The sequence below is a fragment of the Protopterus annectens genome, chromosome 7.part0 (assembly GCF_019279795.1).
Source record: "Protopterus annectens isolate FY-2018-M chromosome 7.part0, PAN1.0, whole genome shotgun sequence".
Classification (NCBI taxonomy): domain Eukaryota; kingdom Metazoa; phylum Chordata; order Ceratodontiformes; family Protopteridae; genus Protopterus; species Protopterus annectens.
The window spans coordinates 1164040021-1164067481 of NC_056739.1; the positions used below are offsets into that span (position 1 = coordinate 1164040021).

General features: G+C 39.1%; 1 protein-coding gene across 3 annotated transcripts in view; it reads right to left on the reverse strand.

Moving 5' to 3' along the window:
- Window positions 1–27461, reverse strand: part of CCDC33 (coiled-coil domain containing 33) — a 1222712-nt gene that overhangs the window by 1074427 nt on the left and 120824 nt on the right. For all 3 annotated transcript variants that reach the window (XM_044077752.1, XM_044077755.1, XM_044077753.1), the window contains exons 2-3: window positions 24464–24555; window positions 24144–24264 (exon numbers count right to left, since the gene is read on the reverse strand). In XM_044077752.1, coding sequence (XP_043933687.1) covers window positions 24144–24264; window positions 24464–24555 — 213 coding nt within the window. The remainder of the gene's footprint in view (window positions 1–24143; window positions 24265–24463; window positions 24556–27461) is intronic.

Here is a 27461-nt window from a genome sequence, read left to right on the forward strand (position 1 = left end):
AGAATGTCCTGATTTTTACCATGTATTTTTGATGTGTTTGTGACACCTGAGCCTTGGCCCAGTAATCAAGGAGCCTCAATCCTCACCACTAACCAGTGAGGGATGTGCACATTGGGAGGTAACAAGTACAGATACAGTAAAGTACAAGTTCCCTTAAAAGAACACAGAGATCACAGTCAGTCTGGGGCTGGTTTCTCCCTTTCTCTCCAGATCCACAATCAGACTTCCCACTGGCACAGCTATAGGGTTAAGATCTCAGCCGAGTGGTCAAGCCAAAATTGCCAGCACCCTCTCTGTCCAACCAGTGCTTCATGTCCCTGCCCAAGTAGCTGACACACACACTATGAAATTTGATTTATATACAAACACACACACACTCCTGGGGAAGGCTGGCACAGGTTCTCCAGGTGTGCCCCCTTATACCCAGACTATACAGTAGTACCACCTGCCACCCTTATTGGCTACTATAAAGGCCCTTACCAAAGGGTGTCCAATTCTACTGTGCAATGTTACTATTATCCAAATGGTAAGTGTGACGAACAACAAGGCTATTGGAGTGGCTTGTACAGTATCACCAAATATATGCAAGTAACCTAAGAGCTTAAATATCTCTGCACAAAACCAGCCACAGTTAAAAGGTTTAAATATATTTAATAACAAATAATAACAGCACAAGACAATACTTATTAACAACACAGGGACAGCAGAGTTCACGATTCACAGGAAATATTTTAAAATAACAAGTAGGACAGTCTCACTTAAATATAGAAAGCATCTACACTAATCTTGCTATATTCCTATCTATCTCTAAGAGAAACTAAGTTCTAAATAACTTACTTACATAGCCAGGCAAAGTGCTGGTGAGAGGATGTGTTCAGGTTCAGAACAAAATACAAAATGCACTCTTTCTCTTTGAGATAGTTCTTAAATTAATACACATTACTGCTGGGTTAGTTCGATGACATCACTATTTGACACTTGCATGTAGTTGCCAGGCCTTCTCTGTCAAAAATACTTATCCCTCAGATGTACAGCTGCTAGGATGTCACAGAGCAATACAAAAAGACTTTACATGTGAAACCTAGTAATTATCTCTGTCTTAAGACAATAGAAAGAAACTCCTAGCCTAGACATCCTGTCTCTTAGCTTGAGATAAACTGACTTTATAATACATCGTAAAACTCTTTACTTATCAACTTATTTTCTTAGAGTGTTGCAAGTTAACGCTGTGTATCCCAATTTCTACTATGAAACATACATTACATAGACATAGAGTTTATACACATTTCTGCTTTCTTCCAGCAGGGTGCACTGTGGTTACAATCTTGAATCTCAGCACATAACACAGTTTTCTACATTTGTAAAACAAGCCTGTGGATCATATTAATATTTACAATGACATAGAATTATTTACAAAATTCTATCTAGCTGGGCTGGCAGCCTTCACTGTGTTTCTCATAAAGTTTGTGATTTTCTCATGAGGATTGAAGTCACTAAATAATGACATACATTTGAGTTTAAAACTTCATGTCCTTTAGAAAATGTTTGCTTACACAAATTCTGTTATTCTAGCACCTTTCTTAGTTTATAAGAGCAACATTTTAAATTTGTTCCTATTTTGGGCCTTTGTTCTCACCCACTATTTTATGCTTTGTCCAGATTTCTTGTGCTAAGAGGTTTAGAGGTATGGTAGGCTTCCTCTCTGTAGTGCTGCATGTAGTTCTGTTGGGGATACATGAACAGGGATATTAAATAGTTAAAGAATGCAGATATGGTTAACTTAGATGATGGATATTTGGGCACATGATGTAAGTATGGATCTGTAAACCTCTGCAGTCTGGTGGGGAAGAAAGGATAAAGGGCACATTAGCTAGGTTCACGGCAGTTTAAGAGGGATAGTGGTGGTAATGGCTGTAATTTAACAGTGTTAAAAGGGAATAGCAGAGAATGCTAGGGAAAGGAAGGCATGGGTAACAGAACTGGCTGACATACCAAAGTGAACTATATCATACCTGATTTACCACAGAAGATCTTACCACTCATTGTCTAATAGATCCTCACAACATATTAAGCTCATGTTAAAACACATGGCAATGTTTTCTGAAGGGGGGCTATGCCCTCTTTGCCCTCTAATGTGGCAGATATTCCTCTTACTCCAAGTCTCTAGATCACAACAAAGCTTTACCAACATGGAAAAAATGCACTGAATTATTTCCCCTGTTCTTTGGGTTAGTATATTTAGAAAGTAGGGGTGTAAGAGCAGAGCCTTCACATCAGGTGTACAGAGATGAGTGCACTCCCCTGCAAAAATGCATTACGCTATTGTTTTGCAGTTTATTGTGTTTAGTAGTTTGGCTTTTGTGAATGTCATCTTGAGCAGATCCAATTGGTGTGCTAGTATTAATGAAAGGTGAGAAGGTATGTCTTCATGAAGAAGCCAGCTCACAGGCACAAAGACTTTTATCCTGACAGTGACGCTAGCAACCTAAGTAAAAGTAGCATCCTGGGTTGTCACAGGGCTGGTATGTTTGAATGGTAGGAATGAATGATAATGTTGTAGCTGACCTTCCTGAGGCACAGGAGGGGTAGTTTGGAACTGTCCTGCTGAGGGAACATATTTTGGTACACTGTAGCTGATGGCAGTGCCCAGTAAATACTGCGATGCAAAGTGTCTGGGATCAGTATCAGAAATAAACAATGACCTTGTCCTGAGTTTAGAAACAGAAAAATAGAAAAACCACATCAGCTGCATCAACTGATGGTGAAGACTTCCCAGTATTGGTTCATATCTGCTCCACTATCTACTTTATTTGTTAAGTAGACAAGGAACTTACTTCTAAGGGGACATCACCCCACGAGGGTACATGGATCAATGGGAGAAGTTGGGAGTATGAGCTGAAGAGTGGAGGGTAGATTTGTATGCCTGAGGTAAAATAGGATTTGCAGACCAAAGAAATATTTAATGACATTTTTCTTCATTGAAAAAGCAGTGGATCCATAGTTTCAAATGCTCTGAAGGTGGTAAAAGGTGGAATAGTTGTACAGTACAAGTTTTGACAGGATGGTTCAGGTGAGAAATCAGGTAATCTTGGTAGCCAGCCTTCCTTCCTAAACTGCACAATACATTGCCTATTTACATGTTCAATTAATATGCTGTTTGACCCAATATAAGCCCAACATGACAAGTGCTTCCAACTGTAACACTGCCTCATGCATGATTATCCCTTCCTTTTTCCAGGACTTAATCTCTATATATCTATTGGAGGACTCTCATTTTGCCTGTTGTGGAAGGTATTGAATATTTCAGCAACGCTCAGAATGTATTTCTTCAGGATTCTTTTTGTACAGATTGCTCTTGTACATTGCTCTTTCCATTGTATAAGATGGAATTAAGAAACTTGTACCCCATATTTCTTTTTGGAAAAATAAAAACATAAGACACATAATCATTCTGGCCCTAATGCACACTGCAAAACAAACAAGTTAGTCAGTCCATATGCTTAGGTGTTGAAGCAAAAATGCTAGTTAAATTAAGAATTAATAAATTAAATTAAGTAATAAATTAAGAAGTCTGAAAACTAACCCACAGGGTAATGAGCAAAAGGAATGTAACAAAGCAGACTGCCACAGACTCTGCTTCAACATCTTTGCCAATGTGCTTGAATGTCTTTATGCTTTTTCTAGAGATGGGTGCACTCATAAATAGCAGTAGACACAGCTCACGACAATGAGTACACATGTAACCAAGCTCGGTACAAAGACACTGCATTGAAGCATGTGATCTAAGAATTTGTATTCACTCTAAAATCAGTTGGCATCTACTCCCAACCATTTATTTCAGTGATGTTGTTTTCTTTAATACAACTTTCTCTAATGTATTAAGGAATCAAGCAATGATTAGAGGAAAGATAGTCAAGTATTGCACTTTCCTGGCTGTCCTCTAACACCAAAATACTCATACATAAAAGCGATAAGGTTTGAAAAATATGGCAACAAAATCAAACACCACAAACACCATCAAAACTTTAGATACCTCCATAATCTTACCAAAAAAAAAAATAGTCAAAATAGATAAAATCCACTACTACTCTGACTCAGAAACCATAAAAAACCCAAAGAGTTCTGGGGCTTCATCAAAAAACATTTAACCCCTGGTAAATGTCAACAGGCCAAACCATGCCCCGATATGTTGCTAGACAGTACTGCCACTCATTTCAACTCCCAGTGCATAAACACTATAACTTCATTACTTAGTAAAAATAATAATAATTATTCACAAAATATTTCTCAACCCATCGACAATTCCAATGCCTTCTTCCTCAGCTCTAGCATCAGAAGTTTCTCCTCAAACATAAACCCACCACCTTAGCTATTGATAACTTATAGACAACTATCCCAACCTTGCTGCTAAACCCATAGCCTATCCTCTCTCTGTTCTCATTAATAGTGCTATCAAATAATTGTATGCTCCCTCCTTCTGGAAGAAATCTTATATCCTGCCTCTTCATAAAGAAGGAAACCTCACTGGACTGCCAAACTATAAGCCCATAGCCATATTTTCCCCCTTGTCTAAAATCCTATCCCATATCACTCTCTTCTAGTTCCAAAGCAACCTGTTAGACCAATCACAAGCTGTTAAATACCAATCAAGCTGCTACTCCGTCCTAGTAGTATCCATTGATGCATCCCAAGGATCAATACTTGGGCCCTTCATGATCAGCATATTTATTAACATGCCAGTCTAATTTAATATGCTAAGGATTCTACTCTTACATGCTCATCTTAGAATTCTACTCAGCTTCAGCAGCGCAATCATGACGCCTTCACCTCCAGTGAAACTTAACTGGCCAAATCCATCCTCATCCTGAATCCATAGAAGACAACACTACTCCTTTTCACCCATAAGTCCAATACTGACTGTAAAATAAACTTCAAAATCACCTCCTCCAGCAATACAATAAATGACATAACCACCAACACTAAACTGCTAGGTGTCAATATTGGCGATAGCCTGTTGAATATGTTAGTCGAATTTCAAGCTATCAAAAAAAAAACACACACACCAAAAGTCTCAGACTGTCTCACTAAAAGTAGCAGGACAACCCTTGACTTCTATCTTTTTCCCACAGTCCCATATGCTTCATCAGTTTTCACCTCCAGGCCACACAGTACAGCAAAATGAGCAGTGTTACAATAAACAACCAAATTTGCATCCTATAAAGCTTACTCTCCTCATCATCCCTACATTACCTTTAAGTACCTTAACTGTCTACAGCTACCCCACTACCACACTCTCTCATGTACAAGTAGCATGCGTGTAGTGTCACTGTCCTGCTGTAGACTCTTCACTACAAAGGTACAACCTCAACTGGCAACTCTGCTCTAGTAATACATATTTCCTAGTGATTCAAAGGTCCAACAAAATAGCTGGAGATGCTTTGTTTTCCAAAATGTCTCCAAGGCCTGAAACTCCACCCCACTCCCTATTAGAATCACTGTAAACCCATATATTTTCAAAACTAAACTAAAAAATCTCCACCTCATCTCTTGACTATCTGTTGTTATACTCCAGGATAAGATTACAAACTAGCACTACCACAATAACAAGTGTTGTACTTAATACAGGAACTCAAACTGCACCATTGTTTAAATACTCCTACAATGTACTATTCCTAATTCATACTAAGTGCATTCAGGAATGTCTTTTTGTATTATTAATATTACTATTATGTACATATAGTGTCTTTATTTGCACAGAATGTGAAAATGTGATAGGAGAATGCATTGTCCTGGTCCAATACAAAGCTCCTCACACTTGTGTGCACACTGTAAACCGGTGTGCATTGTCACATATAGAACACAATAGCAATCACAACACATTTCACAGTATGATCAGCAAACACAACTACTAGAGCTACAAGTATAACCCTATAAAGAATCAGCAGATATGTGAAAGTAAAATTTCACCCGGCCAGTTCCACTGGCATAGATCAGTAAAGCCCTGAATATCATATCCTGGTGACTCAAATTTCACAAGCATCTCTGGTGCCTGTTGGAGCTGGCATGGGGGGAGAGGGATAATGAGGGTTACTTGGTTTGTAGCTCTTTGGGGGTGGGGTGTACTTGTAAGCACACTCTTCACAGTAGAATCCCCAGTGGAAGCCAAGGCTCACTCATGGGTGCTTGTCTATAAAGGGAAGCAGAACCAATTGATCATGTCACATGGAGAAGTATCACAAAGGCCCAATGCACCTCAAACCCTTGTACATGAATAAACATGTGCAGAGCTGTCAGGTTAAAACAAAAATTCAAAGCCACCCCAGAGGGCTGCATCAATGATGAACCCTGTTGGTCTGTTGTTGTCCAGGAGATGGGAAATAAATGCTCTTATTAGCTAAGAGAAGATTGTATCAGCATGTAGTGGAGGGAAAAAGTGTAATATGACTCAGCATTACCCACTTTATGGCACACAGCTTGAACGATGGGGTACAAATGTGACCCATGGTGCTGTGGCACAGAGATATCACAAAAAGGTAGATGGATAACTTTGATAGAAAGTAATCAACAATGATGTAATGCAATATGAAGAATAACTACATATGACCTAGTAAAGTCAAGGTACCTGGTACAAGAACCAGAACAGGAAACCTCCAGCAACAGTGGAACCAAGCAACAAAAGATGAGGCACAGAGAAGCAATGATAACACATTTCTAATTTAGCCATGCCAAAACAAACTGCAATGAAATTGTGTGTGAGTGTTTGTACATTTTTCTAGTGCTGTGAATCACTGAATCACAGTATGATGAAAAACAAAAACTATATCAGAAATCAGAAACAAGGTTAAGAAAACTTTGTAAAGATTGCTAACATGGGTCCAGTAACTGGGATGCAAGATCATGTTTTAATTGTACAGGCTCTTGACAGCTCTAGACTCAACAAAACAGGATCAATGCCTTTAACAATTCTCCTGTTATTTGTATTAATAATATATAAAAGAGCACTAGCTAGCGTTTCTAGTGCCCTGTGCAGCTCCACAATCCAGCATCTGAAGTCAAATTTTAGGAGCAATTATATATGTATGTATATGTATATGTATATGTATATATATATATATATATATATATATATATATATATATATATATATATATATATATATAGGTTTACTTCTGTAGACCAAATTTACATTTTGCCAAAACTGAAAATAATGAGTCCACTCTGCCAAAGCTACATATACACGAAAGTACACACTGCCAAACCACGGAACACCGAACAATGCAACTATCACATATCCCAAGAAAACACTAAACATTTTAACATGTATATTTAAAAACTTACCTGTCTTGACATTTTTACAGGGGGGCAAGCCCCCCTGCACCCCCCACACCCCCTGCAGATTTTATATACCAACTCTGAGATTGCATTACATCGTGGAAAAGGTACAATCTGGAAATGGTAGCATACTGCCTTGTTCGGTGTTCTGTGGTTCGGCAGTGGTTGCCATGTCTAATGGGTCTGTAGCTTCCAGGACCTGTTGAATGTCCTTCCTTATGAAGTGGCATGATCATTGCAGTCCTCCATTCTCGTGACACAAAGCCTGTTTTAACACTATAGTTAAATAGTGACTCCAGTGGTCCTGGTAAGTTGTATTTTATACTGTTCAGGAGATATCCCAGCATGTTATCAGGGCTTATTGAAGCTGTGTTCTTGCCTTTAGTGAGCTCAGCCAGTACATACTCCCTAGTTATAGTTGGATGGGTTATGTTTGAAGGTATTTCTTGGGAGATGGTTGGGGGGAATAGAGGTATAAAGCTGAACCTGAATTTGTCTGCTAACAGGTTCGCTGTATTGCCAGGCTCACTGAATGTGGAACCATAAACCACCAGTTCAAAACATTGCTGTGTGCTGCCCTTGAGGTTTCTGAGCTAGCTGAAGAAGGTCCTATGGTTATATTTCACCTGGAAGGCTATTGTAACATCAATGTTAGCTTTGTTTGACCTAATTAGCCCTCTTAGTTGCCGATTCAGTTTGATGATGACAGTTTTTATCTTTAAGGGAACAACCCTGCCTGATTTTTGTCATATTTTTTGCTTTTGTTGTATATCCTGTTTCTTTTGGGATGCCATCAGGGCTGTTTGTTTCTGGAGCTAGTTTTGCACTTACTTCTTGTAGGTACAGCAGCCTGTATACAGCCATTGACATAGTTGTACAGAATTTCTTAGAGTAATTCAGTGTAAGCTATTGTGTTCTTGGGGTTTGGAGGGGCATTCAGTTTTGACAAACCATCACTTAATGAATGGTAGTTTGCCTTGGAATAGTTCCTGTCACTGGTTTTACTGGGTTATGGAGTTGATTTTGATTTCAAAGGAGACAACTTGATGGTTGGACCTTTAAGGGGAGGACGAGTGCAGCATTCTCCCATATTTGTGGGTACAAGGTCCAGTATGTTGGAGCCTCTAGTGGCCATTTTCACTATTTAGTCAAGAGGGTTTGTATTTATGATGTCCAGGAATCTCTGTGCCTAGAGATTTGAGGCACTGTAGGATTCCCAGTCTATAGGGGAGCAATTAAACTCTCCCATGAGTAGGATGTTAGGTTGGATGCCAAGCATCTCCAGTAGGTCCAAATATGAATTGTGAGCTTCTTGTGGCATGGACAGTGACCTATAACTGGCTAGGTAAAGTACAGGATTTTGTCTATAGTCATCTGCAAGTGGAGGGACTCCAGTGTGTCATCCTTTTTCACCAACCTAGAGGTATGCCTGTTGTTAGAGTATATCAAGACACCTCCACCTTTAGCCATTGTCTGTGCAGCTACAGGTCTAAACTTGTGGAAGATAATGAAACCTTGCATGCCAGGGGTACTCTCTGCCACTTTAAACCAAAATTTGATAACCACACAGACGTCTATATTCAAAGTGTGGGGATGGTTTGGAAAGAGTGTAGTTTTTTTTTTTTTTAGACTCCTGGCATTGAACAGTAATACTCTTGAGTTTCAGTTGAGTTGATTTTGTTGTCAGTAGTTTGTCAATTTGGCATTACCTAAAAAAGGCACTATGGGGGTGGATAAAGTTTTAGCCCGTATCTGAAAACTTAGAGGGGACAAGTACAGATCATTCCTGGCAAAGCAATGTGGTCTGTTAACCATGTCATCCTGAGCTGACAAATATTGGAAACTCTTAGAATGACACCAGAAAGACAGCCAAATATTAAAATCAGTCATCTTTTGCTCATATTGGGGCATCATCCCCAGTGATGGTAACATGCTGCTCAATGCTAGGTATACAGCAGCCTGAGACACAGTCTGAGAGCTCCATAATGTCATTCTTCATATAGTCCGGGGAGGTACATCTCAGGTCATTTACACCTACATGAACTATGGTGGAATCTTACTGCTACCTGTGGTGTAGTGACTTGAGTATGCGCATGATTTGATGGACCCCAGCTACAAATCAGTAACTAACTGTTATCTTCTCCTTGTTTGGCTTGGTAAGAGGGGCATCAGTATGTCTTACAATGGACTCCCCTATGGCAAGAGCCCAGGGAAGTGTGTTTGCTTGCCTTAGGGGCTTAGAGTTTGGGGTGCCATTGAATGTGACTGTATGTGTAGTGTTAGGTGTTATTTTTATGGAGTGCCTTTGTGCTTACTGAGGCATACCTCTGACAACAGGCAGTCTAGGTGATATTTGTTGTTTAGGTAGATTGCCTTTAAGTGCTTCAGCATAGGTTAGTCTGCTATGTGAGGTGGTTGTTGTGTGCTTGGTATCGACAACCTCATATGTGCTTGTATGCAAGAGTTTAGCTTCCAGTGTCATTGAGTACTAGTACACTTCTCGCATTTACAACTTTACATTTCGGTGTTTCATCTACAAATTCAGTGCCTGCTGCCCTTGAAGAATTAACTGCCTACATTGCATTTTCAGTAAGCTGGTAAAATTGCAATAGAGAATGGCTGACAAACTGACAACAAGTTCATAATTACAAGGCATCTCATACGAGGGAGGACTCAACTCAGGAGTGCAAAAACCCTATATCCCCTTAAAATGCACCAGATAGTCAGCAATCAAAAGGGCATTGCAATATCAGCACTCCATCTGAATTGTGTGGGAGTAGAATCCATAGCCATCTGCACCAAAGGCAATTGTGCTACTAACACTGCTTTCAAATTTTACAGCACAAACAGTGACTGCCATTTGCTAAACAATACAGTTAACTGCACACTGAAAACAGACTTAGCATGAGCAGCAATAAATGTTTCTTCACTTGAAACTCAAAATTCCATGAAAATGCACCAAAATTCATAGTTCCCTGAAAATGTTCTGAAACTCAGACTCACAATTCTTTCTGCAGTCTGGTAGTCGCTGTACAGGATTCAGTCTCTTCTCTCCACTGATGCTCACAATTAATTCAGAAGTCTGGTAGTTGGTGTAGAGGATTCAGGTTCTTGTCTCCTGTAACCAAGTTACTGGGTCAAGCCTGATCAAGTTAACTGACAAACCTGCTCTGCCCCCACCCCCAACTAGGGCATTACATACCATACCGTTCAACTTCTTATTACAAGAAATCTGGACAAAGCCTAAAATAATGGGGGGACAAAGGTCCAAAAATAAGGACAGATTCTAAATATTGCTCTTAAAGACTTACAAAGTTGCTGGAATAACAGGATTTGTCTTAGCATGCATTTTCTGAAGGAAATGAAGTCTGAAACTAGAACGTATATCATTTAGTTATTTCAAAATTCAGTGATTTACCAGAAAACCACAAATTTTATGAGGAATATGCCAAAAATATGAGGCAAAAATCATGACAGTTGAGAGGTATGCATACCTATCAACCTGTTAGTGCAAGAAATCTGGAAAAGCCTAAAATACTGGGGATACAATGGCCCCAAAATAGGGATAGATTTTAAATATTACTCTTTTTAACATAGAAACTGCTAGAGTAACAGGATTTATGTTAGCATGCATTTTCTGAAGGATATGCTGTCTGAAACCCATATATATAGGTTATTATTTAGTTACTTAAGTCCTCCTTGAATTGCCAGAAAACCACAAATTTTATGATAAACAGACCAAAACTATAAAGCTAAATCTGGACAGTTGAGAGGTATGCTAAACACCCACACACACCTACCTTCTTTCTGTTCTCACACAACAGCACACACATAAACACACCTATTCTCTCACATGGTAGCACACACACACAAACCTTCTCTCTCAATGCAACAAATGGCTATTTTAAAATCCCCCAACACACACAAACACACCTTCTGTCTCACACACATACTATCTCTCATATGAACAGAACGGCTAGTTTAAATACAGACATACACATACTACACACACACACACACACACACACACACTCTCTCCTCTCTCATGCAGAAACAAATGGAATCATTAGTTTAAATTATATATATACACATATATATATATATATATATATATATATATATATATATATATATATGCACACACACACACACACACACACACACACACACACACACACACACACACACACACTTACCTTATAGGTTCATAGGTAGGTACTAGGCTATCTGCCCAAAGGCATTTATAAGTCTAGCCAGAATGTGTTGGCTTTTGCCACCCCCTTAGATTAGTTCCCTGTGCCTCTGTCCAGCAGAGCCACTCATCAAGGTTTCTTTTGTGGAGTGTTAGTGAGGAGCTCAGCCTAATGTAGATTGGAATCTTGTTCCAAAGCATGGGAAGTTTCTGGGACAGGAATCTATCCTTCCAACACAACCTATTTATTGTTGTGGTGAGGTTTAGATCCCTTGAGCATGTGGCTCGAGGGGATAAGGTTTCCTTTAGGTGGAGCATGTCCATCAATTCTGGGTTGGACACGGCCTTGTATGTCAGGCAGAGATCACCTCTGAGTAGGCGGTATGCAACTGAGTACAGCTGGAGTTTCTTCAGTCGAGCTGCATAGGGCAGCTGTTTGAGGCCAGTGATCCTCTTGGTGAGGTACTTCTGTGGTCTTTCCAGCTGTTGCAGATGTGTTGTAAGGTACATCCCAAAATGGGGCATTGTACTCAATGATGGGTCTGATGATTGATGAGTAGAGGTGCACAATGACCTCTTTTGATCTGGATGTGAACCCTTTTGTGATTAGGTGGGCCACATAGAAGGATTTTCTAAACCACTTTGGCAATGTGATTATCAAAGGTGAGATTACTATCTACTTGGATCCCCAGATCCTTTAGCTTAAATTCCATGTGTTTATATCTGCGATGGCGTGCATGCTTACATGTGATGCACACATAGTCTTTCATAACGGAGAAGATGCCACCATTGTGGTGTTAAGAAGTATGCATTTTTAATTTTTCTTAGTTAATTAAAATTCAAATTTAAGTTTAAGCCTAATGGCCAGAGTATCCCCCCAGTCATGGGGCCCTAGGCGACTGCCTATGTCGCCTAGTGCTGGATCCAGATCTGGTGCAGACACAAAGAACAGAGGAACAAAAAGGCACTAGAATGCAACTTTAAGCAGGTAACTGATAAGCAGAATATAAAACTGTTGGATCAAAACTGGAATATTGACAACTGTAAAAACAATGGAGCACAAATCCTGGAGCAAGAAACAAAAACAAAAAAAAAATACTCTCATTACTGAATGTTAATACAGCTTAATGCACCAGACTATGCAGAGATTTACAGTAACACTGTTTATGGAAAAAAATGCAATACAAATAACTATATATGGAGCAAATCTGGCAGTAGTCCACAATTCTGCCACAACTATGAATTAAAGTACAAGCCTAAGGCCCAGCAGGGGTTTAAAATACAACTGACTAGCTTTTACAAGTAATTCTACTTGGGCAAACAGAACTGTAGTATAATGAAGAGACATGATCTTCCCACAGATGCAGATTAAGCTACAAGACCAAGGTCCCAGAACAAACTAATAAATGCAAGTAAACATAGAAAAAAAATGAAACAGTATAAAGAATTATCACCACGCAGGTCAGTATATCAGTATGACTTATATATTTAGGCAGAATTGAAATAAAAGCTTTTTCTCTTTTCTTTTCGGTGAAAAGCTTGTTACTCACAGTTCTGGGCTTTCTGAACCTCTCCAACACTTTTATAAAAGACCCTAAGTGGGAGGTAGCTCTGTGCTGGATATAGCAAGCTAGCTAGACAGGGATCCAACCAAATAAAGCTAATATTGGAACTCTTTCAGAAACTTTAGCTTAATGTCTCAGTGGGAGTGGGGCAGACCCAAAGAACAGAGGAAAGGCACTGGAATGCAACTTCTCTGAGCTGCAAGTTACAATTTCAGAAACCTTAGCTGAATGTCTCAGTGGGGCACAACCTCTATTTAACTTGTACTTTTCCAGCAGTAACTACTTATAATAACTTTGCTTTGCTTCACTGAGTGTTTGGTACTTGAATTCTGTATAAATTCTGAATATATATATATATATATATATATATATATATATATATATATATATATATCTTTATCGCATATATACATACATATATATATATATATATATATATATATATATATATATACACACACACACACACACACACACACACACACACACACACACACACACACACACACACACACACACACACACACATATATATGTATATATAAACAGATCCTTGGTAGTGAGGTGCAATAGTTTTCCAGCGTTAGGGGGTAATGCCTTTTAAACAGCATGAAACATGACCTATCAGGCCCTCTGGAATTGCTATTTAACCGTAGATTCCAAAGAAGCTTCATGCCTCATGAATGGAGAACAGCAACAGTCATCACTCTGCACAAAGGTGGGCCATCTACAGACCCTGGAAAGCTAAGACCCATAAGTCTTACTAATGTTTTATGCAAAGTCATGGAAAGAATTACCATGGAAATGATCAATAATGATACAGTAAACCTCCAGACACTGGAACCAACCTGGTGTGGTTTCATCAAGGGCAGGTCATGTCTACTCAACCTGGTGGACTTCTTTGAGAAGGTCATCAAAGCAATGGACGAGGGCAAAATGATTCACACTGCCTACCATGACCTGGCCAAGGCATTTGACACAATACCCCACTCGGACATTGTTGACAAACTCAACAGCCTAGGTACAAATCTGTATGTCACCTGGTGAATAGCCAAATGGCTTACAGACAGGACCCAGGAAGTTAGAATTGGTAAGTCCACCTCTAGAGAGAGGCCAGTCACAAGTGGAGTCTCTCAGGGATCGGTCCTTGGACCGCTCCTTTTTGGCATTTACTTCTCTGAAGTCAAGGCCAATGTTAATGGTCTCTGGTTGACTAAATTTGCAGATTACTGCAAATTTCAAGCTGTCATTGAATCCCACACAAACACAAATGTTCTCCAGTAAAGGCTGACACAGACAAGCAACTGGTGTCAGAGCCATGGTCTAAAACTAAATGTCAAGAAATGCATAATAGTATCCTTTGGGAAGTCATCCACTCCTGGTAGCTATCATATTGACAACACACCTCTTAGACTTGACTCAGTAGTCAGAGACTCAGGGACACACTTAGACATTAATCTAACCTTTGACCATCACGTGTCTACAGTAATGAGGAAATCATTCTATGTTGTGCAACTTATAAACAAAGGCATGATATCTAGGTCCAAGGAAGTCATTATTCCACTGTATTCGGCATTTATCCGACCTCTCACTGAGTACAATGCCCCCTTTGGTATGCACCTAACCAGGCATATAAAACAAATAGATCATCCACAGAGGTACCTCACTAAAAGAATGCAGGGTGTAAGTAAAATGCTCTGTGTAGACCGCCTCAAGGCCCTATCCCTGTATTCTGTCTCCCACAGGCTGTTGAGGGGAGATCTATAGCTGGCATACAGGCATTGTCAGACCCCACTCTGATAGACCTCCTCCATATCCATAAAACAAACAGCACCAGAATTACCCATTCAAAAGACTTGAACCTTGCCTGTGATATAAATAGGATCTGATAGAGAGACAGGTATGTATCCCAGAGACTACCCCTTCTCTGGAACAGGGTCCCCATCCATGTGAAGCAGAGTTCCACCCTAATCTAATTCAAGTGTAACCTGGACAACTAGATGGGGAACAGGAAATTCATTCCTGGTTTTGGTACCTATGTCTATAATGGATATAGGCAACCTGTAAATTGTTCATCTCCCAGGCCCCTGTTTATACTTATCAGGGGTACTAGAACTTGTCAGAGATTTGGAATGCATGTTTGGGCTTAAAAAGGTTCTTGGTTCATTAGCCTAGTAAATACCTATGAACCTAAGATGCCCCCCTCACTTAAGAAAAGTATTAGGCCACAGGGAAAACTGGTACTACTTCAGCATTAAACTTACTGCCGATACTCCTTAAAACCAGGAAAATAGAGCCATGAACTATAGCCAAATGTAGTGGAAAATATTATTTTTTCAATAAGGTATCATTTTCTAAACAAGTTAGAAGTGCCTAAATGCTCTGAAGTCTAGGCTGAGATTGGGTGACTCAGCTAGCAACTTAGACACTCAAGAAGTACCAGTTTCCCCTGTGGTTTATAGATATATATTTAAATATACAGAGACACGCACACAAAGAACATGATAAAATCATGGTAATGACTGGAGATTAGATTTAAAAACCATGGGCATATTTCTCAAATTTCAGAATTTCTTTTTTATGAAGCATAAATCAGTGTTCCAGTTGATATCTATTGTTGACTGCTTGGAAGTGAAGACTATCTTGTTAATCTTGATGATTCAAAACATAAAGAGCAATTTAAACAAAGTAACAGTAAATTCTGAAACTGACTTTTAAAATCTTAAAGCGTGAGCTTTGCACCTCTCTACTCCATGACATGGCAGCACTTCATCCCTGCACCTCTTCTTCTTATAACTGTTAAGATGTCTGTACCTCAGAGAACAGGGCATAACCTGAAGTAGTGCAACCTTGGACTTCGTATGTAGCTCACTTAACTTATGCTTTCAGATCTTCTGTTCTTAGAATCACCATTATGGTTCATGGAATTTCAACACATGCCCATGTTGACCTTATACAAAAAAAACATACATGTACATAGCCACATACAATACATGTGCATAGATACATTCCCATACACAGATACAAACTCATATGTGCGCATAGATATATCCAAACACAAGCACATATGTGCATACAAATGCGCACATAAACACACACACACGCACGCACACGCACACACACACACACACACACACACACACACACACACACACACACACACACACACACACACACACACACCATTACTTTCTTACAATAAATAGGGCTGCTTCATCACAATCTACCTCAGTTTTTCCCCACTTTTATTCTTGGCACAAAGTCAATGTGTCATCTAAACTGTTAGCATGTCTTTCAATTCAGTGCCACTATCCTATTTCTTTAATAGTCATGCCTAGCTATCACAGGTTTTCTCTCTTGTAGTCCAGCAGTCCATCTTCGTCTCCTCTTCCCTTTTTAAAGTCTTTGTCAAGTTGGCTTTAACAGATCGTATTCTTATTTCCTGTACATGTGACCAAATCACTGTAATTTATTCACCTTGCCTTTCTCCGTAACTGGAGCTGTTTTGGCTTCATGATGTTTGTTTCTTCTACTGTTTCACTGAATTCATCTTATTACCCATCTCAGTCATTTTGCGTGCATTACTTTAAGCTGCCTCAGGTATTCTTCCTTCACTGCCTAAGTTTCTATGCTATATAGAAGCACCGGTCTTATTTTTTATAGACTTTCATTTCTTTTTTGTCATTCCGCTGTCACGCACCACTTCAGATACATTGTGTCTGTTGGCTACAGCAACTGTGACTCTAGCTTTTAATTCTTCATTTCAAGTTCTCTTCTCCTCAACCACACCTCACAGATATTTGTATCTGCTGTTAACCTTTTCAGTTATTTTCCCCTTCTATTTCAGTTTTTAGTTTCTGATTTTCCCCATTTATTGCCTTTACCACTGTCTTTTCTATATTCAGTTTCATCCCATATGCCTTTCATTGTACCTCCTAGCCTCCTATTACTTGGTGAGATTCTTGCTCAGAGTCTGCTTGTGATGCCACAGCATCTGCATACATCAGCTTTGTTGGTCTGTCTTCTCTGATCTATTCAATGATGTAGTTCATCACCAGGATGAAAAGAAGTAGAATAAAATCTGAACCCTCATGCCCACCCACTCCCACTGGGATCCCCAGTGTGAGTCCAAACTATGTTTGCACTTGTGTCACTGAGCCCTGTATCCAGTTGAACTAATTCTACCAATATGTCTGGCACTTTGAAACATCAAAGGACTGTCCAAATCAACTCTCTTGGGACTTTGCCATATGCTTTCTGAGTCTAAGAGTACCCAGTTTGTGTTTTTCTTCATCTCCACCTTCTTCTACACCATATGATGCACTGTAATTATATCAGTTGTATATTGCAACCTGATTTGAATACATGCTATTTATAGGCGAGTACTAAACTAGGGCCGTTTTAAGCCTCTAGTTATCATTTTTGTGCTCGAATTAACCTAACCCAATTGGTGTTACTGTTACACACCCTGTCTGGGCCAGTAATCAAGGAGCCTGAATCCTCACCACTGACACTGGAGAGGGACATTCACTTGGAATACAAATGGATACACTCAGTATTTCCAGATGCAGACCTCTCTGCACCAAGCACAATTTCCCTTAAGAGAACACAGGGAACACAGTTAGCCCGGGGTCTGGATTTTTTTTATATTTGTCTCCCTCCATGGCCCCAGTAAGGCTCTACACTAGCATAGCTATAGGGTTAAGTCCTTAGCTGAGTGTCCATGTCAAGTACTCCACCACCATCTCTGAGTAACCAGTGCTTTGTGTCCCTGCTCCAGGGACACACACACACACACACACACACACACACACACACACACACACACACACACACACACACATGAGAGGCTGGCACAGATTTACCCGATGTGCCCCTTTCGGCCAGACTATAAGGTAGTTATCACTGCCACCAGACATTACAATGCCAGCTACCTAAGCCTCTTGCAAGGGTACCCAATTATAATGAGTGAAATTAATATTAATACAAATGGCAATGTTGACCAAAGAGCTAGGCTTCAGGAGTGGCCACAGTGTCAACAATAGATATTAAGTACTGTCAAAGGTTAAAATATTCTCTAAAGGACCAGCCACAATGAAACATTTAAATAGATTTAATAATAAATAATAAAATAACAGTTGGAAAGATTCACACAGTTACAGAAAAACAATACTTAACTATTCTTACTATATTTTCCTGACTGATCTAGAGAGTTACTGTTCCTACTTACTTCATAGAGCAAGACAAGATGAAGTAGGTGAAGGATGCTGTTATGTCATGTTCCAAGAAACAGAGTGCCATGAGACTTCTCTCTCACCTAATATTAAAACAGTATTTCTGCACAAAATGACATCACATACATCTGGTCATCTGACTTCCGTTTTCCATACAACAACCCCATTGCTAGAAACTGCCAGGATTTAGCACCTACACATCAATAATACACACACAAGTGCATTGCTCAAATCTGGTGCAGCTTCTGGAAGTTATAAAACAATTACAAACTTCTATTCCTCCTGCAGAGACTAACAAACAATGCTTCTTACGGACATTGCACCTCTGGCTTCATTCAAAACTGTGAGATAACATCTTTATGGCCTAGGCCCAGTAATTACATTTTTTACTACCTTCCAGCAGTTTGAGCTGGATGTGGCAGAGTTAAAGATGTTAAGATTTGCACTGGGTGTGACGAGGCTGGACAGGATTAGGAATACGTATATTAGAGGGTCAGCCCAGGTTGGAAGGTTTGGAGACAAAGCCAGAGAGGCAAGATTACGTTGGTTTGGACATGTGCTGGGGATGGATGCTGAGTATATTGGGAAAAAGATGCTAAGGATGAAGCTACCAGGTAACAGGAAAAGAGGAAGGCCTAAGATAAGGTTTATGGATGTGGTAAGAGAGGACATGCAGGTGGTTGGTGTGACAGAGCAAGATGCGGAGGACAGGAAGAAATGGAAACAGGTGATCCGCTGTGGCGACCCCTAACTGGAACAGCCAAAAGAAGATGATGACTACCTTCCAGAGTTAGTTTCTCTGTTCATATGTGTGTGTGTATGTATATATGTATATATATATATATATATATATATATATATATATATATATATATATACATATATGTATATACCTATATCTTCATTTGGCTGGCAGCTCATTTGACTGAAACTCATTTCATTGACAAGTAGTACTTGCAGTGTACTGTAAGGCAAATAACAGGGATATGTTCTCTTCCCCAATGTATTGTGGCCCTGGAGTTAGTATATATAGTTGGCGGGATGTGGGCTGTACTTTTTGTGTTATATTGTTAATTAAAACCAAGCCAGATGGGGGGTTTCACCCTCCATACCCTCCAGTGTGGAGGGGGCTGTGCCTCCCACCCCCCCAACTATATATACTAACTCAGAGATCTCACTACAAGGAGGAAAAGGGAATATTCCCATTCTGCACTGTATTGTGATCTCCATACTTGGTTTTCGAAGTTTCAGTACTACGAACAAGTGGTCTTGCACAAATGGGTTTCTAAGTACTGAAACTTCGACCAACCAAAGTAGACCTATATATATAGATATATATATATATATATATATATATATATATAAATAAATAAATAAATAAATATATATATATATATATATATATATATATATATATATATATATATATACACACACATATATATATTTAATCCAGTTACAATACAGTCAGAACCCACTGTTGGTACATTTTTAACACAAACAACTTTACAAATCCATTTTCAACACAAGCATCTGTACAAATCAGTTTCATATTCAAATAACATATAATTCTTTACTAAATTCCAACTAGCTATGCTGGCATATGTTACACATCCATTACCCTACTTCTTCTGGCAGAGCTGGTAATGCCTCACATCATCACAGTTGCATTGGCCTTACTCATCCCATAGTCAATAATTATATATTTCCCCTAATGAGAATAACTAGGATCATACCATAGATAATTTGAAGGGACCCATACATACGGTTAAGCATTTAGGAGCTACTTCTCTCCATTAATAGTACAAGGGGCAACCCTGGGGTAAATTTCCATCTCCCATTTTACTTTCTATTACCACTCTGCATATTCATTTAGCAATCATCCTCCCAACACTTCCATGCAGTGCCACTGGAGTTTGATACCTCTGTACTGCCTACAGTTGTGAATATACCCTTTGCTCTTGTACACTGTATCGACAATACTTATTCTTTAAACTTAAGGATTAAGCCTCTTCCTTCATACCATGAAGAGTACACACAGAAACCACTTCTTTCTTAACTTATCTAACATCTTGATCATATCTACTATGCCTTCATTCAACTTCATATTCCTTTGTCCTGTTCTCACTTCTAGGATGGGTTCCTCATCCTCTTTCATAACAGCTTCTGCTTTCTATGTGAGTCAGTACAGCCTCTGCAGTGGTTTTCTTCATTCAGAAGCTCCTTAAACTAATCCTTCCATTTGTCCTTAACAATTTCTGGACTGGTAAGCAGGCTGTTGCTGGCATCGCTTATGAAAGGTGTTTGCCAAATGTCATCTCTATCATTCTTTTATTGCCTTAGAACCTGATAGAGCTTCTTTCATGCCATCTGTTGAGTCACTTTCCAACAGCTAGCAGAGTTTCTTTTACAACTTGCTCTTTGTCATTCTGACTGCTTCATTAGCCTCTTTGTTGGCCAGCCATTGTTCTGTTGTAGCCTGGTCAGTTTTTTGTATCTCCCACTTCTTCCTATACTCTTTCTTTTGATAATTTCCAGGACTTCTGCATTCCACCACCAGCTTTCGACATGTACCTTAATTCCATACCTAGCTTGACCACATATCTGTTCTATCATCTTCACACTTGCTGTTTTGATGCTGCTGTTCTACCTTGGTTCCACCTATTTCTTCTTCCTGAGGTACTAGGTCCATTAGTACCTTTGCTCCAGTCATTTTCCAGGTCTTCAGCCTAATCTCTGTTGACTTAAGTCTTCTCTGATTGCCACTTCTCAGCTGAATGCGGCTTCCAGTAGTTTATGCTGGGGAGGTGACCATAAATCTTCACTCTCTTCTACTCAATGGAGTTGATTATTCCCTGTTTCCCTACATATGATTTATTTATGCTTTTCATGTCCTGTTGGGATTCCAGTATTTTACATGACTCACAGATCAGGTGTGAAGGTGAAAACAATGATTATTCATCAGCAGTCTAAATGACATGAGGACTGCAATTTATTTGACAGATGTTAAAAATCATACTTTATAATGATCAATATGTGGATTTTAGTATTGTTAAGGATACTCAGTCATAAATACCAAGATAAGTCAACCCTGCAAAAATAGTAAACTAGATGAAATAGGCAGATAAGTTAAAAGAAAATAAATACAACAGTAGTTATAATGCTGCTTTTTCATAAATGCTAGCATTCAGACTGCTTCTTCGTTTGAGTTCAGTCTACTGCTGTAGTCATGTCTACGGGATGGTCAAGTATTTCTTCAGTTCTTATTAGCTGACCAAGCTGCCACTTTTTATAGTATCGGGAACTACACTAAACAATATTTCACAGAAGGTGAGGATCACTTGCCCTGTTAGATGGCAATTTTTAACTGTTGGATAAGTTACAGAACCTATTTAACCAGCAGTTCATTTTCTGGCCCCATCAGTCAGGAGTATTGCCTTATCCTAGCTCTTGCATTGATGAATCATCTGTTTTTCTTAACCATACTATCTCTTCATGAGATACCCGTAACTCTACATATGAAATAATCATTATTTGTTTTCATCTCAAGTATGTGGTTTGTATCAGCAAATTATGTTCTCTTGAACCTTTATGTTCACAATGTAAACTGAGCTTTCCTCAGAGGAAGAAGTCCATGTGGTGAACAAGACTTCAGCAGCCAGAATAATGATAGCTCTAATAACTGCAACAAATCTCGTGACCACTAGTAAATATTCTAAGAAAGAGAGATGGTTGGAAAAGAAAAAAGTGCTTCTGAAAAGCCTATGTTTCGAGTCTGCTTCTTTTTGTTCTGTTGGTATTGCAAACTAGTGGGGGGGGGGACAAACATATGATAAGGAAGCTTGCAAAAAAGTGAACATCTTGTGTGCATCCTGTCCTGCGTTTCACTAATGTACTGGCCAAGTATGAGGACAACATATACCATATGCATGAGCAATACATCAGTAGTTGACACAGGAGATGGGAAAACACTGAAGTGCCATAACACAATGCCCTTATTAAATAACATCATTCTATAACAAAAGTTTTGGAGCATAATCCGCATGTTTCATATATTACAGTATAATTTAGAGTATTTTACAAATATATAACATAATTCCTATCTTTATAAGCAGTGTCAGTCATGTAATAACTGCACAACAAGCTGTAGAAGGATGCATGTCCTCTGACTTTGTATCCTATCACATCTAAATTTTTGGTTATCAGATAACAGCCAATAGCATTTTATGTCTCAATGCTTCCATATAGATCAAACCTCAACAGCCTGTCTTTTTAACTAGTGCCCTCCACCTACCCACTGGAACAACTGCTTGCAGTCTACTTTACTGCATATTGTCTTTAATTACATGTCTAATCATTTATGCGCACTTGCCTTGATATCTTTATGAATACTGGTATAGAACTGCCATCAAATCGCTTTGTGCTGCTGAGTACACACTTATTGTGCCTTTAACTACTCTACATACATATGCAAGATCATATAGAATTCATCTGTCCTAGTCCTCTGCTACATGACTCAGAAGCCTGGCATACTCTGCTTAGTTTGCTTCCACTAGGACTTCCTCCAGAGTGACTGCTTTAGTAAAAAATTAAGTTTGTATTACTATAGCAATAACCCACACCTGGGTGTGGGTAATGCTAAATTTACCCACGGTTGGCGTGGTTTGGTCCCGAGGCGGCCCGAGGGACCAAACAAAGCCAACCGTGGGTAAATTTAGCATTACCACCAGAAGTGAGTTATTGCTATTATATGACATTATTTAAGAAAAGAAACTATTACTTTTCTTAAATAATGGCATAGTATAATGCCTGTTTACTGCCCTTCCGCAGATGTCTGGCATCCGGCAGTTCTGATGTACTGCGGCGCCTGCGCGGTACATCAGAGCTGTGAGCAAAAGCAACGGAGAAAGCAAGATCTCCGTTGCTTTTTAGTGTCTCGCTATGTTAAATGAGTTTAACATAGCGAGACAGTTAAAATAAGCAACGGACATCTCCGTTGCTTATTTTAAAACTGTCTCGCTATGTTAAACTCATTTAACATAGCGAGACTAAAAGCAACGGAGATCTTGCTTTCTCCGTTGCTTAAAACACTGTCTCGCTATGTTAAATGGGTTTAACATAACGAGACAGCTTTAAAATAAGCAACGGAGATCTCCGTTGCTTATTTTAAAGCTGTCTCGCTATGTTAAACCCATTTAACATAGCGACAGTGTTTAAAACAGTATACTAATGGAAAAAAGTCCGAGCGACCGGACCTTTTTCCATTAGTATAACTCGATTTACAACGGGCACGCTGGCCAATCAGTGTGCAAGTTTTGGGGGGGGGTCATGGTATAATATACATTTTTCCTGCATGGAGGTTCATTACAGTATACATTTCTGCTCCTTGTTTCACTCATGAAGAAGTGGTTCATCTCACTAGATACTCAGTCAGCAAACTGAAATAAATACCATCAACCCAGGCTCCTCCCACAAGGGTTTTCTACAGCAATGCCCTATATGAGTATGAGAAATGCAGTGTTTTATGCTGATTAGATTTAAGCTACTGCCTCTTTTCCCTAAATGGAAATCCAGCATCATGCACATTTACAGGATAGCAAGTCCTTTACCAAAACCCATCTATAGTTTATTTTTGGGAACTCCATGGGATAATGTGTAAAACAGTTTAGATGTGCATACTTTATATATGTATATGTATATGTGCACGTGTTTGTATTTGGCATGGCTCCATGGCTGCAATTATCTCCTACCTTTGAAAGATAAATCATAATTCCTAGTGCCTGCACCTTTTTCAGGTTGTGAGACAATGGTCAAGTGTACCTGTGGGTGTCCATTACTACTTCCATGATGAACCTCAAAAGATGAGAGGCGAGGATTTGGAAACATGATAGTTGTCATGGTGATCCCTGCTGCTTTGGGTCTTCGCATTAACATGGTCTCTCTTCAAAGAAAAAAAAATAATTAGTGATATAACATCCCGCTAATGCATTCCTGATACAAGAATTTGATAATGCATTTAAAACGTTACTCCTAAAACACTAGCATTTTCTATAATGCTATAGAGAACACTGACTAGACAGATCAATCATTTTGAAGCAACATTGCTAATATGAACTGTGATTTCTTGTTGGCGTACTTACTTGTAGGCTTTGTAATTGGATACTATTCTAGCCACAGCGAGGAGAGGACCCACAGGATTTCTAAGTGGTTTTTCTACAGCCTGAAGTAAAACCTGAAACCATTAGACACGTTATTAATACAAAGCAGGAAGCCCAGGGCACAGAGAGGCAGATAAAGAAATTGACTTTTAGGAAGTAACCAGACATTACAAGCAAATCTGAATAAACTTGATGACAGCTTCTAAAAATCCAATACTTACTCAAATGAAATTTAATTTATGTGTGCATATATATGAAAAAAAGACCATGCGTGAATATGACTTAGCATAATATATGAAATCTGTAAGAAAACATTCTACTTAAATGATACAAAGTATGTATGGCTGTGTACTTGGGTATATGCATTCAATTTACAGGTATTACTTTATCTTTTAAAAGTTGCCGCGGTGGTACAGTGGTAGCGTTGTTACCTCACAGCAAGAGATTCTCCCATTCGATTCTCGGCTTGACCTGGGAGTGCCTTCTGTGTGGAGTCTGCATGTCCTCCATGCAGTTGGGTAGCGTTCGAAAGACATGCGTGCGTAAATGGGCGTGCCTTCGTTGAAGGTTGGGCGTGAGCTGTCACCTCGGTGTTTCGTAAAAATCTACTGCCAATCATTAGCGGACTGGAGTTCCGCTGTGGCGACCCCTTACCGGAAAAAAGCCGAAAGACAAACAACGACAACTTTATCTTTTAAAAATACACATAGCTTGTGCCAGTAATATTTGGTGAAAGGTGATATGTGGCACATAAGGACTGTTTTTTTCCTGCTTATTGTATAACTTAGTCTTATTTCCCCAGCAGTCTTCATTCAAGCATAATGATAAGCACTTCCTTATGTCTTTTGCTACAAACTTGTTTGTTTCTTGAACTTATCTGCCATAGCTGAACCAATTAATATGATGGTTGTGCCATCTGTCCCTGCCATCTTTAAGAATATCAATATTTCCTCATGTTGGTGCAAGTCCCATGATCCCTACCTACACAACAACAACAACAAATACTGTGTACAGGGTAATCAACTGAAATTTGCAAGTGTCAGAGTAGTACTTAATTAGAAAGAAGGAAGGAAAAATGATCAACTGTCCTGTCAAAGTGACTTGTAGCCAACGTACAATATAGCTATAAACAAAATGTGGTATAAACTAGGACACTGTGACATCCATCAGAATTGTCCATGTCCTATCAGCTCTTTAGTGCTCCCATTAGAAAGGCAAAGGTAGAGAGAATAGGTTACATTACAGACTTGACTAGCATGTCTCCAATGAACTTAAACAAGTCTTATTTTATTTATTTATTTTTGCATACTATGCAAATTAAAGATAAAAAGAACTAAATGTTCAGTAAGGTAGCCAAGCACTTGTTAAGGTGATTTGTTCCAGGTGGCACTGATCTGACACGGACTGATGGCTGGATGATGGCGAAAGTATCAGAGTTTGATAACTCATGGGCTTTACCAGCTTTCAGTAAGTTACATTTTTGTGCAACTTTGAAATATAACATATAATGAATGGGAAAGGGGATTGTGGGAGTGAAACACCTTTACCCTTTACTATATATTCTGATGCAACACTTTTATAAACTGTTCAGATAGAGAACTGCCAGCATATGACTACAAATCCTTGAAACTAGGTATTAGTCTACAGAATTAACTGGACTGTGAATATGGCTATAGTGTGTTGCTGCTTCCAAGCTTTATGGCTCAAACTGCATTTAAACAAAACAGTTGTGGTACATCCAAGTTTGTTTAGTAATTGGTCTAGTGTCTTCTTCTCCTTAATGTTGTTGAAGCAGTGTGTTACACAGTGAAACATGTACGTATTATAAATGTCCCATACAGAGATGATCAGGCTATGAGATATATAAGATTTCACTAGCTTGAATTGATTCAGATCTGTTTACACTGTGATATCAGTGAGTCTTTGGCCCTTCCTCATGGGACCTATTGGCAATTATAGTGATTAAGGAAAATTTGGTAATCACATTAGAGAAACTACTTGTTTGTTTCATAGAGGGATTCTACATGGGAAGAAAAGAAGTAGATTGTCAATAGTGAAAGGTGAATGTTAATTTCTTAAACTCATACGAATTAGGGGAAAAACATGCCTCAGTTGTGTAGTTATGTTAGGGTGAAATGTGAATTATGTATAGAATTTTGAAGAGTTTCTCATCAGAAGAGTTAGATGGGCAAAAATCAGATTATCCAGCATCAAACGAAGATAAAAAATTATATTGAAATAAAACTGTATTATTGAGTATAAAACCTCCAAAAGACTTATTGAATGGGAGCTGAAGAATGCAAGCCATGCTACATGGAAATGAAGACGAAGTACAACATCTTCAACAAAGTTTCTGTTTTAGGGAAATAATGGATGTTTTTCTAGAAAGGCATAAGAAAATAAATACTCTAAATGATGGAGACCCAGGCATATGAGAAATAACCATCTCATTATAACAGCTCTGATTCAGAAATATATGTGGACATTCAAACTATGAATGTGTGTTAACACGAATTATACCAACATAGGATCATAGAAGGTTACTAGACTAACAGCCCCAGGGCCCTTACAAGCCTAGCCAAGTTCAACCTGTGTTCACAAGGGTGTCTGGTTCAAGCATACACTAAAATCAGCACCTATTGCCCCTGTCCAAGAGGGACACAGGTGCACCCCACAGGGTAAATTTCCAGTTACCCATCCAGTTGTCCAAATTATGCATAAACAGGGCTAACGAGAGGGTTTAATATGAATGGGATGCTTGTTCCAAAAGTGGGGCAACCTCTGTGAAACATATATGTCTCTCTAGCAAGTTCTGTTGATGTCACATACCAGGTTAAGGTCCTTTGAACAAGTGACCCATGTCCTATTTGACTTGCGAATGTGCAGCATTTCCATTAGACTGGTTCAGAGATTGCTCTGTATGCACGGCACAGGTAGTCTCTGAGCAGTCTGTACAACACAGAGTAAAGTGACAATGATT